At 42.1% G+C, this 16472-nt stretch overlaps 2 protein-coding genes across 2 annotated transcripts in view; both read left to right on the top strand.

Moving 5' to 3' along the window:
- The window catches only part of galm (galactose mutarotase), a 20807-nt gene extending 17665 nt beyond the window's left edge, over positions 1-3142 (top strand). Inside the window, exon 9 of the mRNA XM_020607603.1 lies at positions 2795-3142. Within this exon, the coding sequence (XP_020463259.1) occupies positions 2795-2920 (126 nt within the window). The 3' untranslated portion in view covers positions 2921-3142. The remainder of the gene's footprint in view (positions 1-2794) is intronic.
- A 6063-nt stretch (positions 3143-9205) lies between these two features.
- Positions 9206-16472, top strand: part of LOC109964329 (heterogeneous nuclear ribonucleoprotein L-like) — a 46198-nt gene continuing 38931 nt past the window's right edge. The window contains exon 1 of the mRNA XM_020607550.1: positions 9206-10179. Within this exon, the coding sequence (XP_020463206.1) occupies positions 9952-10179 (228 nt within the window). The 5' untranslated portion in view covers positions 9206-9951. The remainder of the gene's footprint in view (positions 10180-16472) is intronic.

Below are 16472 nucleotides of genomic sequence, written 5' to 3'. Positions count from 1 at the left end.
AAGTGCTAAAAAAAAAAAAAGAAAAAAAAAAAAAAAAAAAAAAAGTATGGTAAAAAGTACCGGGTACAACAAGGTCATGGTGTCACAGTCACTGCCATTTCTAGGGCTGGAGCTGGGCTTCATCTCGCTCCTCTTCTAGTCTTTAGCCGCTGGGGCTGATTACCATTATCCACTGCACCTGGCAGATGAGTTTCACCTGTGGCGGTTGGCTCTGCCTATATAACCGGTCCTGTTCTTTGCTCTCATTGTCAGGAAAGTTCTTGGCATTAAGCAGTACACTCCAGCTGTCTCAGCTTCAGGTCTTCAGTTTATCTGTTCTGACTCTCTGCCTGCCTGCTGTTTGGGTGATTATTTTTTTCAGTACCGGCTTGAGCCTGTCTGCTTCCATAAGCCTTCTGCTCTTCCTCATTATTTGACTCTTAATAACCCTGCTGACTGCAGAGATTGTATGTTGTCACTGTGTGCCTCTGCCTCCCAGTGGGTGACGTTATATGTCCATGGAGCTCAGTGTGATTTTGTTTTAGTGGCTACTTAGGACTGCTATTGTTTTGTTGTTTTTAGTGCTTTGTATATTCTTATTTGTTGATCCCTTTTCATCTTATTGACATGTTTTTCCAGCCACAGTTTGCAGTCCATTTTAGTTCATTTATTATTGGGAAGTCCTATTGTAGTTTTCAAACAATTAATCTTTATTACAAGTATGTTAAAATATAAGGAGTTTGATTCCAGCTAAATGGCCCCCTGATGCGCATCAAATAAAACAGTGACAAGTAGAAAACAACCATCTATTTCTAGGTATGTACATACATACAAGTTATAAGTGAGCTATTTTATGTACAGTGATGATGTCTGTAGGTTATTGCACTGTGGTGTTTGCTGTATCTTGTTATACACAATAAACAGAGACTAACTGTTCATCAGAGCGACAGCCTGGGGGAAGAAACTGTCCCTGTGTCTGGTTTTCTTGGTGCACAGTGACCTGTAGCGCCGTCCAGAGGGGAGGAGTTCAAACAGGTTGTGCCCGGGGTGTGAGGGGTCTGCAGTGATCCTCTCCACCCTCCTTTTGACCCGTGAGGTGTACAGGTCCACCATGGAGGGCAGGCTCACACCAATGACCTTTTCTGCAGTCCTGACTGTCCGCTGAAGTCTGTACTTTTCCTGTTTGGTTGCTGAGCCAAACCAGATAGTGATGGAGGTGCAGAGAACAGACTCAATTATTCCTCTGTAGAACTGTATCAGCAGCTCCTGGGGCAGGAAGTACATCCTCTGCTGTGCCTTCTTGGTGATGGTGCTGATGTTGGACAACCACTTCAGGTTCACGGAGATAGTGGAGCAAAGGAACTTGAAGGATTTTACTGCTGAGTATAGCGAGAGGAAAAAGGGGCATGTGGTTCCTCCTAAAGTCCACTGTTTTCAGTGTATTCAGCTGTATGGCCAGCTGTTCACCCTCCCGTGTGTAAACTGGCTTGTCACCATCTTGGATGAGACTAGTGACTGCTGTGTCATCCGCAAACTTCAGGAGTGGAACAGAGAGATCCTCATTTGTGTAAAGGGAAAACAGCAGCAGCAGGGAGAGCACACATCTCTGGGGGGTGCCTGTGGTGCATGTGTTTGGTTTTTTTTTTTTTTGTTTGTTTGTTTTTTCTCTTTTCCCCAGCCTCACCTGCTGCTTCCTGTCTGTCAGAAAGCCAGTGATCTACTGACAGGTGGGTCAGGTACAGTGAGCTGGGTCAGTTTGGGTTGGAGGATGTCTGGGATGATGGTGTTAAATGCAGAAGTGAAGTGATGTTATAATACTGTAGGAAGCAATAAGGATCTTGAACCATATGGACAGGTCAGCTTTCAGGCTCTACAGTCAGAAAATGACTACACAGCATAAATAACATTTTTGGGATGCTGCTGTGCAAATCTTCTCAAAGGGTGTGTGACCATTCTCAAAATGTCATGTGTGCTGCTCAGTCAGGAAATGTCAAGAGGAAGTGGAACCCTATGCCACACTGGCAGCACTGTGTGTGTTAAATGATATTCCATGGTTGTGTGGATCCATTTTAGTTTGATACCATTGGCTGAAAAAAAACTTAGAAAAAATCAACTGGACTAGATTCCTAGGTTGAAGACGTTTCACCTCAGTTCTCAAGAACTGATGAAGCCTCTTGGATGAGAGGTGAAATGTCTTCGACCTAGAAATCTTGTCCATTTGATTTTTTTTCTAAGTTTTTTTTCAGCTTACTATGATCTGGATGACTGAGAATCTGCAGAGACATGGTTGATACCAGTGTTGTGAGGACATTTTAGCTGTTGTTCTTCACAGCTTTCAAAGTGGTGTTTGAGGAGTAAGACTTGGGTTAGGTATTTCCATAGTTATGATGGTAAAGGACTAGGGATTGCATTGTTGGTGAGTGTCCTCACCTCTAGAAAGATGAATGCATCTTTGAACAGAATGTTTTGATGGAGAGTAAGCAGAGGAGGATGCAATATTAGCAGTCTGGGTTCTTTTGGAATGTAAAACAATGTTGAATTTCTCTTCTTTTTTTTGACTATATTTGTTACGTCCACAGCCGGTGCCTCTGGTTCATCCGCTCCCCCAGCCAGCTCTACTGGCACCTCCACTCACTCACATGTTAACTGACGGACTGGTAGATGAAGCACAGCTGTGTCCAATAAGCCAGGCACAATTTAGGCCGAGTGTTGGTGTGCTTCGTCGCCGGCCCATTGTTTCTGACTAGTTGGAAGACACCTCGGCTCCTGAACTCAGTACTGTCCGTGTATAACTTGTGGTTTGTTTTGCCTCCAGTTTCCCAGGTATCATCCCTCTCTCTGGCAGCCCGATCTCCATCTTACTTTCACCCCTCTGCTGTCCTCCTCATTCAGTGAGATGACATCCACGTGCACTACCTGCATCATTTCCATTCACCTCTGATCAGCTATTATTGTCCCCCCAGCGAGACTCTTCCACCTGCAGACCTGCTGCTGTGACTGATCTTCACCCCTGCTGTGTCTGTACTTCCTGGCTTCTCTACCGACCTACTGTACATATTCATCAGCTGGGTTCCTCATGCAGTGACTCCCTTCTACGTAACTTGGTTCTCCCTCGATCTCTCCAGCCGCCCAGTCAACTCTGTACCGACCACCAGTTGAGCTAAGCTGTGCTGTCTTTGTCTTACCTGTTAATAAAACAATTATCTTGGCTACAACCTTTGTGTGGTGCCATCTGAGTCCCTCTCTGTACGGAGCTCGCTCCTTTACAATATTAGTGGGGTTTTTTTTGTCTCTGTAATATTGTTAGTCTCTTGGACTGCCACTTTCCCCACCAGCTGCTCTGTATTACACAAATGCTGACTTTTAATAATACATGATTATTGACAGTGCAGTGCCACTGTTAAGTTGTGCTCTAGAACATACCGTCACTGCCAAAAATGTAGGTGTACATCTATCCACAGAATAAAATGTCTTAAAAAGAAGTAATCATGTGAAGGGAGAGAGAGCCTGCAGCAGGGAACAGGAAACTGAAGTGCTGAGTGGGAGGTGGAACCTGGCATTTAACTGGATTCTATTGGGAACTGGAAGCAAAATGCACTGGAAAGAAGATTTTTATTTTAAATTTCAGCTGTTTATTATATTACAAAGTTGGACTGAAATAAATGTATCATCTCGAATGAACAAAGATGAGGCTAAAGTTAAACTCACTAACTGATATGTGAATTAAGGTGGCAGCCCAGAGCAACGATTCAGCATTTCAGCTTAAAGGCTAATGTAACTGGAAACATGCTGTGAACATCAGAGGCTTCCATAAGCACAACACCTCAAAGGAGCATCTCACCTGTCACTCTCTGTGGAAGGAATGGGACACAAGATGTGAAACAAGAAAAGATATATCATCGTTTGTTATGCCTAGTGTGTTGATGGCCCCCCCACCCCATTTAATCTGTCCTGGTGCCAACCCTGGCCCAACACCTTACTAATGCCCCTTTTCCACCACCTGGTACCATTCAACTCAACTCTACTCACTTTTGGTACCAGGTGCTTTGTTTTCCAATGCAGAGAGTCCCCCTTCAGTGTAGCTGGTTTTCACACTGACACCAAACTGCCATGACATGACAGGGTGGGCTCAAAGCTGTTATAATTTTCATCCTAGGACTGCCATTTTATTAGGTTTTGACAGTTTTTTAGGTGAGAAAATAACCATCTAGTTTTCAAATATGTAGATATCCAAATAATGCCAATTACAAATTTACTCCAATGTTTTGAGAAATGCGATGACCCGCTAATGCACCATCTAGCTAGCTCTACTTAGCAGGTATAACTGCAGCCATTGTGTGCCATTCATATTATCACATTCACTAACCTATGGACTACGTGATAAGATTTACGATGTGGTGGTTCACGTAATAAAATGGTTATGTTACATAGTAATAGAGACTCAAAGCCTCTTTCACCATAAATTTTACTCTCTATACAACTCGTGAGAGGGAAGTGGCAGCTACTATTATGAATGAATGAAGAACGAACGACTGGTGACATCACATGTAAACATTCATTGATGATAAGGTCCCTGTGTAGTAATGGTGAATTTCTCTGACCAAACGTTAGTCTGCAGTGTTTACACATCACCGTTTGGTATCGGCTCAGCTCACTTGGAACCTCAGAGGTGATACCAAAAATAGTGCCAAGTACTGGGTACTATCCCCAACACTTCACTGATGGAAAAATAAATAAGGCGAGTCGAGTTGAGTTGATTCGGTACCAGGTGGTGGAAATGGTGCTTAAGACACTTTATGTTGGATTTTCATTTAATTTGTCACCATCTGTATCTATAAATAAAAGTTCACACACATTAACATAAACCAGTTCATGAGAGCCCTGCACAAAAATTCCTATATGCCTAGACTGTCTATGTATAAATGGCAAATGAAAATTTTGAATGTTCATAGCTCACATTTTTAAATTTAGAACTAAGTTGACAGTTGCACCTAATGAGCTAGTTCATGCTCATTTCCTCTGTTTTTGTTTTTTTAAACAAGCTTCTTTGAGTAGTAGAAAACATTTTTACTCCACTGCATGTGTTTAATAACTATAGTTACAAATTAATTGTCAGATCGGATTAATAATTCAAAATTCAGTGTGTTACACATGCTGAATGATGAGGTTTTTCTTCATGTGCCAGCTGAGTGTAATAGGTTTTCCATCCATTATCTATACCACTTATTCCTGAATAGGGTCGCAGGGGGCTGGAGCCAATCCCAGGTGACAATGGGTGAGAGGTGGGGTCCACCCTGGACAGGTCACCAGTCTATCACAGGGCTGACACTTAGAGACAGACAACCACACACACTCACACTCACTCCTAGGGGTAATTTAGAGTCACCAGTCAATGGAGAGAACCCACGCAGGCACAGGGACAACATGCAAACTGCACACAAAAAGGCACCAGATTGGCTTGTACCTGGAACCTTCTAACTGCAAAACATAGCACAGAGCAGGCCAAAATGAGCACAGGTTGCTATTTTGGCTGCTAACAATCCCGCTTTTTTAGTGCCAGTTACACACATAACAAAGTTACTACTGCCACCTACTCTGATTCTCATGTGAGTCACTTCATGCTCTTGAGCTCAGAATATTAGTAATATTAGAAACTGAGTGGACAAAAAGCCTTTTCTACTCATATTGACCACCCTGCATATTAATGGAATTAAAGAGTCCATTGCATGATTTTCCTGTTTTTCTGACTTCTCTACAATGTTACAATGGTGAATTCTCATCTTAGACGTGACCTAAAACCTATTTTCTAATATTTATATGAAAAAGCATCTTAGTTTATACACGTCTTGCAAACTCTCGCTTGCAAGACTTTTTTTTTTAACAAAATAAAACAGGATTTCCTTGAAAGGTCGTAAAATCCAGGCCGTTATGTGTTCATGTGATCTTGCGTGACATCCACCGGTGCCCCCACCATATTGGCAAAATGTTACATTGCCTTGTTTGTTATGTATATTTTCAATAAAGGTTGTTTAAAAAAAGACATCCACCAGTGCCATTGTAAAAGCGCAATTTTTCAACTGCTCCTGGTTTTGTGGATATATTTTCCCTCCTGCTGCTGCACTGTGACCTTTCTCTGCGGAGTTTGCACGTTCTCCTCGTGCTTGTGTGGGTTCTCTCCGGGTACTCCAGCTTCCTCCCACAGTCCAAAGACATGCAGCTTAGGTTGATTGGTGACTCTAAATTGCCTGTAGGAGTGAATGTGTGCGTATGAGTGGTTGTTCGTCTGCGTGTTGGCTCTGCGATGGACTGGCGACCTGTAGTAGTACTGTTATCATCATTATTATTGCCATTTTTTTTATTTACTTCCCCTCCTTTCCCTTACTTGCATTTCATAGAGTGCATAAGTTGGAAATACCCACACTTCACACACTACAACTTGTTAAACACTCTATATCCTTTTGTAATGTCATGTAACTGTTGTCTTGTCTCCCATGTTCGGTACTGTTTTGTTAATGTGTTACTTTGTTTCAATAAAAAAAAAAAAAAGGACTGGCGACCTGTTCAGGGTGTACTCTGCCTTTCGTCTGATGCCAGCTGGGATTGGTTCCTGCGACCCTGTTTGGGACTAAATGATATAGAGAATGAGATGAGAGAGAGGTTACTGCATATCTGGGAATGCTCCTGTACAGGGACTCACTATTTTATCTGACCAGGTCTAACCTACAATCAGCCAGCCAGTGAAAACCCCGCAGTGGTGAATGATCAGTTCATCACGGCTGGATTCTCCTGGAGCACAGTTTAGAGTGTTACACATCTCTTTTCATCAGTACATATACCGTTGTTTACCTATCTGTGGAGGAGAAATTCATATTAATTAATGCCGTTGCGGTTCATTTTGCTGTCCACTTGCAACACAACACCAGCAAATAAAGTTGTGCATGTCCATTAACTATGCTTTCTTTTTTAAGAAGAGGCTCTCTGGTTTTATCATTCTGAAATAATCACAGACAATTTGGAGTTATGAGGGGCGCCAAGCTAATCTAGAGGTACCCAAGATCTAGCATGAAATGGCTGGAAATGAGCAAAATGAGCAGCCATGGGCTCTTTAATGTTCGTGCTCTCTATTTGCAAACTGAGCTGCTCACTTGACTGAAAAATTAGAGCCTCTTTTACTGCATTTATGTCCAAGACTGGTTTTAGATAACATATGTGTGACTGTGTCACTCATAAAATGTGTTTCAACATGCAACATTCTATGTGCGTGTCTATATGTGTCTGTGCTGGTGTGGTCAGTGAAGTCATAATTGAGATAATGCAATAGAGTAGAGCCATTTCCTGTTCCACCCTGCATAAACCCTACAAACACACTTAAGCTTCCTCTGTATCTAGTCCCATACCTCTGTTTTCACACTCACACAGTGATTCGGATCAGTTTTCAGGCAGCTTGGCCTGTTGGACAAGACTGCCACTGAAAGATGAGACTTAAAATGATCCTTTGACTTAAGATTTTCAAAAGAGTGTGATTCATGCCTACACATAAACACATAGTTGGAGAGGGTAAATATCTTAGTAATTATATCATATGAGCTTAAAACAGAACTTTCAGTTATTGTTTTTGAGTTTTTATTCCCTGGCAGGACACCCTGGTGTGCAACAGTGTGTTTTTATCATTGACACTATGAATGGCTAAGGGTGCTGACTTTGAAGTGTTTTTAAAACTATATAATGTGGGTTAATTGTTCTAATAAAGTGAAGACCACCAGTTTTAGTTACCAGTACTGTCTAATGGATACATATACTATATAAAGAATCTGCGTGGACACATGTTTGGCCTGTACCAGGACCCTAGTGGACCTTGGCCCTTGAAAAATGACGAAAATTATGTCACTAGACTGTAGCAGATATGCAAACCCCGAATAGCCCTTTCAACACCTGACTTTGCCTATTGCTATGCCAATTCCATAATTACTGTCCAAATGAGTGCACTAGTCATTTGCACCTATACAGGTGTGTCTATGGGTTGTCACATGCACAGGGAGATGACCAAATGTGCAGTGGGTTTCAGAATTAGCTGAAATATTTCAAACTGAACAAATAACTATATGGCAGATCTAGTGATCTGCAACAAAATTCTTGATGAAGGAACAAGTAGTTTTAAAATCAAGATCAAAGATTTTTATTGCCAATTCACTACATGTGCAGGACATACAGAAAAATCAAAATACTGTTTCTCTCTCACCTAATGTTGAATGCCCATACCATTTAAGAAAGTAAAATAGAATAAAAGTAGAATAAACAGAGTTTGAAAACTGAATTCAATAAGGATAAACTAGATGGTACAACCTAATAGGCTACGATGAAACTCAAGCCATGTGCAAACATTAAATAATTTACAACCAAGTTACTGTGAAAAAAGTACATAATGTATCCCTTACTACCTGTCCACTTTGATTTGCCTTGTCAAGCAAACCTGTCCTTAAATTTTTAACACGGATAACAGAATGCAGCTTTTACGGAATATTCCAACCAGCCTCTGGCTCACGGACAACAGTTTTTTACCCTGGGTCTTTTGTCAACTGTATTTCACCACTTTGTCCTTTTTTCCAATCAAACCACTTCCTAATATACGTGCATCACAACTGACCCACCAGCCCAAACTACAACATTAGCTTTAGGTCTGGGGCAAATTCACAGCCCCCAGAGATAGGAATGAGTGTTATTAGTACATAGTCATAAGCACAATGCATTGGTATTTTTATTAGATTATACAGTGGTGTTTTCTCTTGTTTAGCTAGTATTTAAATGTGTTATATAAAAATGTTTTCACAATCCACGGTGCTGGTGTTGGGGGGGGGGCGTGCCTGTCTGGCAGGTCCCATAGAGAGCTGCTGCTCCTCCAACTAAAATGTCCACATAACTTTTTTGTCAGTAAAAAGAGATAAAAATGTTCAGAGTGAGCTGTTGTATGTTTAAGAGCTCTTGGGATGGATTGCAGAAAACAAGAAAACAATTTTGTCAAAAAGACAAAATCAGCAGAAGTGCATGAGAGCACGTGACCAAGGCAGCTATCCACGGTGGCATCTCGGATTTATTAATCTGGACATGAATATTCCAAACCACATTAAAAATAACAAGGAGACAGTCAATCACAAATGTTACAAATGTGGAATCAGGTTGTCAGCAAAGATAAGCCAAAGTCCCAACCCTAGTCTGAGGTTGGTTTTCATTTTGGCACTGCCAATGTAGACTACTTCTATTTTAAATAAAACAAAAATACCCAGTTCACATGCTCATGAAACTAAAGATGGTGCTTTGCATTTAATATAGACAGGTTTAAGTCCTCCTGACAATGCTATAATGCAATGCACCTCTTCACTCTAGTCTCTACAGTGATCTTAAGTGAAAATTTTTATTACAGCTATGCTCAGCTTACAACAAGGTTAGTACCACAGTATGGCTAATTCATTGGGCTATGTAAGACAGACAGATGACAAAGAATTATCCCTTTAGTAAAGCAGCAAATAAACGCTGATACTGACACTGTTCCTTTTCTCTTCTCCCTACGCTCTGAAATTTTAAGTGTCTGTTTCCATCTGACCTTCTATCCACATACAGTATCTACTCCTTCACTGCGCACGCTTCTGCAGATCGTGGAGAGCTGTCTGTTGACGCATTGATGTTGGCCAATCACACACCATATATCCAAGGCGCAGGACCAGACTGGCCAATAAGAGAGCAGCATGGGGCGGGATGCGTCCAGCACAATCACACCTCTACATATAGAAAATCAGTGGTGGTGGAGAGCAGTAGCGCGACAGAACCGCAGGACAAGCAAAGGGCGATACAGACAGACACCCGAAGGCTGCGCGAGGAAGAGTGTCTGTAGCATTAATGCTGATATGAACGTGCCAATCTGACGTGCCATCTCCAGACACTGTCCCGTTCTCCAACAGGTCCACCGTAACCGCAGGCATGTCGACGGCAGACGGAGCTGATCAGCGAGAGGAAGGGGAGTACGGAAGGGCTGCAAAGCGGCTGAAAACGGAGGAGAGAGAGACAGAGGCGGAGGAGAGAGAGGAGGGAGAAGAAGAACTGGAGGAGGGGGAGGATTCGGACTCCGGCTCGCTGCCCGGCAGCGGAGAATCTAAGGCGGACAACCGGGCCCGGTGGAGCGGCAACGAATACGGAGCAGGACGGAGGGTAGGGAGAGAAACAAATTATATTTATCGATGCCCCTCGGCGCAGCGTCATAGACGGCCGCGTGCATGTGCGCGCGCCCGTTTACTGCTGTTGTCGTTCAGTCAGTCCTACCTGTCACCCACGAACACACACACACACACACAGTTTTTCAGTCCTGGTGAGGACTTTACATTGACTTGTACTCATTACAATGAGACTTAACCTCAACCATAATCACTACTTGTCGAACGCCGACCCTTCCCCTAACCTTACCTAACCTTACCTAACCTTACCTAACCTTACCTAACCTTACCTAACCTAAAGTTAAAGCTGCATTGACTAAGATTTAGTACATGGATAAATCAAGTAAAAATGGTCTAGGAGTTGTCTCCCTGCTATACTACCCTACTATACTACTAATTTGACGCAGATGTGGCTTTCTATCTTCTAGATGTATAACATAACTGTGTCCTCTCACATACGCATTTTAGCTAACATTTTATTTAGATTTTTAACTACAAATATAAATGATCATGGAACATTTTCAGTTAATGTAATGGTATAAAATTTATGTCCAACTTCTTATCTTTCTAGCCATATATCATGTTTGTCATTTATTTTAGATTTGCTCACAGGCGAAAGAAGAGAAATAATGCTGGAGATTTAGCCGTGAACTGATATTGTCCCTTCACGGACCTCTTATCTCTTTGCTGTAAACATCTGGCACACCTGGTTTTGATATTGTTTTATTGCATTTCCTTAATATATCCATGTTATTAACATGTTCTTGTCTTGGCCAAGTAAACATTAATGCTAAGACATGTTTGTTACCGTACATCCGTCCTTCACAATAAGATCCTAGAAAAAAGGCATCATCAAAGGGCAACTTCAGCATTCTTTTTGTGCTTTTTCATCAAAGTAACTTTGGTGTAATAATTAGACATACATTTTCCTGTATTTGGATGAAATTTCAAAGGGAGATCTTAGACATACAGTGGAGAAAATAATTATTTGATCCCCTGCTGATTTTGTAGGTTTGCCCACTTACAAAGAAATGAAGGGTCTATAATTTTTATCATAGGTTTATTCTAAAGGATAGAGACAGAATATCCACAAAAATTCCAAAAAAGGACATGATACAAATGTTATAAACTGCGTTGCATTTCAGTGAGTAAAATAAGTAAAACATGACTTAGTATTTGGTGGAGAAACCCTTGTTGCCAAGCACAGAGGTAAGATGTTTCTTCTAGCTGGTCACCAGGTTTGTGCACATCTCAGGAGGGATTTTGGTCCACTCTTTTTTACAGATCTTCTCTAAACTCCACGTTGAGCGGAACCAGTTGAGGTGGCTCGGGCACCTGTTTAGGATGCCCCCTGGACGCCTCCCCTGGAGAGGTATTCTGGGCATGTCCCTCCGGGAGAAGGCCTCGGGGCAGACCCAGGACACATTGGAGAGACTATGTCTCCTGGCTGGCCTGAGAACACCTTGGGGTTCCTCCTGAGGAGCTAGAGGAGGTGTATGGGGAGAGGAAAGTCTGGGAGGCTCTGCTCAGGCTACTGCCCCCCCGACCCGTTCCCTGATGAAGTGGATGAAGATGGATGGATGGATGGATAGATGGATGGATGGACTGGCTAGGCCACTCCATGACCTTAATGTGCTTGTTCTTGAGCCACACCTTTGTTGCCTTGGCGGTATGTTTTGGGTCATTGTCATGCTGGAAGAGCTATCTATGACCCATCTTCAGTGTCCTGGCTGAGGGAAGGAGGTTTTCATTCAAGATTTTACAATATATGGCCGCACTGCAGCAAAGTCAGCCTGTAACTTTAGCAGAGAAATAGCCCCAAAGCATAATGTTCCCACCTCTGTGTTTGACTGTAGGGCTAGTTTTCTTAGGGTCATATAGGGTCAGTATTTTTCTTCCTCCAAACATGGTGAGTCAAGTTGATGCCAAAGAGCTCAATTTTGGTCTCATCTGACCACAGCACTTTCTCCCAATCCTTCTATGAATCATTTAGATGTTCACTGGCAACTTCAGACGGGCCCGTAGATGTGCCTTCTTGAGGAGTGGGACCTTGCAGGTGCTGCAGGATTTCAGTCCATGGTGGCATACTGTTTTATCAATAATTTGTTTGGTGTCTGTGGTCGCAACTGCCTTGAGATCATTCAAAAGCATCTTCCGTGTAGTTCTGGGCTGATCCTTCACTTTTCTCATGATCATCCTTACGCATCTTATGCGGTGATAGAAGAAACACCTGCTGGCTTAGAAACTATAACAGCCCTTACCACAGCCTGCCTCCGCACAATTCGTGGCTGTAACTGAGGCATGTAAAATAGCCAAAAGAAAAACTGTAAACATCTACACCAGGGGTGCCCAATACATCGATCGCAATCGACCGGTTGATCGCAAAGGTAGTGTTGGTAGATTGCGTGCTATTCAAAAATAAATTAGATGTATCCAGCGTAAAACTCATGCCAAATGTTAACATGTGAATGGTCAGTGTGACGATTCACTGTGACAACCCCTAACGGGAAAAGCCGAAAGTGCCAATCATTCATATATAGTCTATCATCCATCCTCCCTATGGCATTTGCTACTTGATTGACCTGCAGGGCAGCCAGTCTGAGATCTTGTCTTTTCTGACACACGAGTCACCAAACATGCACAGTCAACAGCACGAGCTACTGCAAAACTCCAGTGAGCGAACCAACTTGTCAGCCTTCGAATTAATGTCTACTAAAGGGTATAAAATGAGTGGGGGGGCCGAATCAAGTAAGAAACCGAAAACGTACCGAAGACATTCCATGTGGAATGGGAGGACTTTTTTTCGTGACATTATATTCGAAATGCGTTTGCTTGATCTACCAATCTACTAGTCCGAAGGGAAATGTGGAGCGGCACTTTCAGACTGTTTATAAAAACTACGACACTCATTCATACATTTATTTTGTGTGTGTGTGTGTGTGTGTGTGTGTGTGTGTGCGCGCGTGCGCACGCATAGGTCAATCATTTTGACTTCGTCATTTGAAAAGTAGCTCGCAAGGCGAAAAAGTGTGGGCACCCCTGGTCTATGGTGTCCTTCAGGTGGGTCAACACCAGTCTTTCAAAGGACTTCATAACTACAGATGTCAGGGCGACAGGCCTGTAGTCATTCAGTCCACTGATGGAGGTTTTCTTGGGGACTGGAATGATAGTGGAGCGTTTGAAGAAGGACAGGACTTCACACAGCTCCAGTGACCTGTTGAAAATAAGTTTGAAGATGGGGGCCAGCTGATTGGCACATATTTTCAGGCAGGAGGGGATCACGCCATCTGGGCCTGTGCCTTTGCGATCTTTTCTTTTTTAAAGAGGCCACACACATCATTTTCACAGATTCGTTATTGGTGGGGGGCTGGAGGGAAGGGTGGTGATAGTTTTGGAGCACTTTCTTAAATTGACAGGACTAATATGGGCACCACATGAGCACATACCCAGTCTGTGGGAGCCAGAATTGTTGTTGGTTGGTAGGGGATCAAATACTTATTTTACTCACTGAAATGCAACTCAGTTTATAACATTTGTATCATGTACTTTGTTTGGGATTTTTTGTTGATATTCTGTCCCTATCCTTTAGAATAAACCTATGATAAAAATTATAGACCCTTCATTTCTTTGTGAGTGGGCAAACCTACAAAATCAGCAGGGGATCAAATAATTATTTTCCCCACTGTATAAAATTGAATTCTATTTACACTTTGGGGGCAATCACCAAAATAAATTCCCACAAAAAAACTGGAAAGTTCGTCGACTGGTTACGTGCATGTTGGGATTAAATTAGCTCACGCAGTCTGTGTGTGGACACAGTTCCTCTAAGTAGCATAACACAGCCTTATGCTGGTTTACTGTTTGCACATTGAGAGCCGATGTACCTGAGTCAAATTCCTCGTGTGTCCGTCACACCTGGCCAATAAAGCTGATTCTGATTCTTCTAGCTAGCTAATGTGTATATGTTGACATCATTAGCAAGTTAACATTAGCTTTTCAGTTTAAATTTTTTTTTGTATTGAATTACTCTGGTTGTAATTTGCAGTCATTCCAACTGACTGCAGCGTTAGTGTTTTGTTGTGCAGTTAGCAGAAACCAGCGTGTTTCCATGGATTAGAAAATGAAGTAATTTTGCTGAGTTTTGGTCCAGGCCACAGAGTTAGTTTATGTCATACATAACACAGTACTCCATGTAGCATTTTATTTAGATGTTAAAATTTACACCATCAACACAACAGAAACGTAGGGTGTTTGTTCAACTATTAAAGCATAATATAACTCATGGTTATGTCTGTCAAGAATGTGGTGGGAACATTAGTACTGCATCAATATTACTGGCAAAAACATCCTTTGTATAATTTGCTTGTGCTGCTGCTTTAGGTAGGAAAAATGATCTGTGCTGCTGCAGTGCCACTGACAACCATGGGCATTATGGGCTATATTCTGTACACGTTAATATGACTGCTGAGATGCCTGACTGCTACAATTGTCTCTGGCTGTTTCACAAACAGGGAAGGAGAAGCAAGGAGTAGAGGAGGGGTTTCCGTCTGAGTGTGTTTTGATTCTCACTCACTCTAGGGTAGAAAGTTAAATGGTGAAAATTAGCTAGAGCAGCTTTAACCTTAAAGTTGTCACCTTAAAATGAAATTATTTACCTGGCTGGTCCCCAGGATGAAGGCCAAGTCCTCACAATGTGAGTGTGTAGAACAGGTTTCAGTTCCCACAGTGGGAGTCACAAATAGGTTGTGGGCTAGAAAATTCAGGCTACATTTTTAATAACAGAAAGCATGGAACTATTAGTGCATTAAAAGTAAAATGACTATCTGATTTGAAACCATTTATACACTGGTAAATGGACAAATATTTGTCCCATAGGGCTCTGAGAGGTAATGTCACACATTGGCTGAAAATGAAAACACTGAAAAAAGGAGGAGGGGTGTATGATGGTTATCCACCCATGTCATGTATGAGGTGGTAACTACTGACATTTCTACACCTATACCATAATGAACCATTAGATTAAAGATACATGTTATGATATGAGATACATGTATGTTACAGTCTGTCTTGAACTGCAGTTATATTGTCTGTTACTTTTGCTAATATCAACTAAGATGAAGTGATTTTCAGTTTATTGTGAATGTCTGCATACTGTAGTCCCAGCTTGTGCCTCTTATGCATTGCACCTGGTTCAGACTAAAAAATTTAAGCCTGATAACAGCCTGACCTGACGGTCATAGGGTGTTGGAACTGACAAATGGTGTCAGACACAGCAATCACTTGTTTTCTCCTATAGTGTGTAATATTAAAGGACAACCAATGCTGTGTCTGGGACGCCTCATGATGTACTGACACAGTCTAGCATGTCATAATTTTTTTCAATGTCTACAATATGGAGGGGTGAAGCTGATCAACAGGAGCACAGCTCGCACTTCTGTTCACAATATTTATAGCATATTGACCTAACTATATACCTTAAATATGTCAGCGATACAGCTAATTTGAGCATATTGACTTTCACAGTCAGTGTTGTGAAGAGGCCACTCTACAGGGTTAGTCAAGTTTCAGTTTTAATACTGAATTAAAACACTTATTTTTAACTGGTACTTCAAGTTCTCTGTGAAGGAGAGACAACATAGGCTGCTGCCCACTTTGTGTGACACACAGGTCCATGATCATTTTTTATTTTTTCTTCTTTTTTTTAATGCTTTTCCATAGGGCTGTACCCAACTAAGAATTTTGTCAGTTGACTTGAATTCACCTTCCCTACTATATACTGTATATGTTTATTTATAGTTTTACCATAATACAGCCTCATAGTAGACAGAGTCAGCTTTCAACCAACAGCAACATTACATTTACCAAAAAGTCAGCACTACCATTAAATAAAGAAATGACTATACTGACAACACTTGAAACTACTTGCTGACATTTCAGTTATTGAAACTGCTGGTTGCTCTTCATTTTTGTGCTACTGTGCACTCTTTCACAACACTAAGTACTAGGAACCAGCTTGAAGTCTTCCGGTAGGGAGGGAGGGAGGAGGGGGACCCCGGAAGGCGGGACAAGGCCCACAACAAAAAACAACCCCCTCAGTCACCCCAAAACAAACACAAAAGTACCAAGTCCATGCATAACTAAAATGTCCAAAAACAACAAAGGTACAAAACCATGGCCACAAGTCCCAAAAGAAAAAGAGGCCACAAAAGGTGACCCATGAGCATCAGGCAGGAGCGAAGAAGGGCCGTTCAGGAGGGCGACCCTGGCGCCAGGCTTGAGAGCGTAGACGCC

This window comes from Monopterus albus, unplaced genomic scaffold (genome assembly GCF_001952655.1).
Source record: "Monopterus albus unplaced genomic scaffold, M_albus_1.0 scaffold87.1, whole genome shotgun sequence".
Classification (NCBI taxonomy): Eukaryota; Metazoa; Chordata; class Actinopteri; order Synbranchiformes; family Synbranchidae; genus Monopterus; species Monopterus albus.
This window is presented reverse-complemented; position numbering and strand designations above follow the sequence as displayed.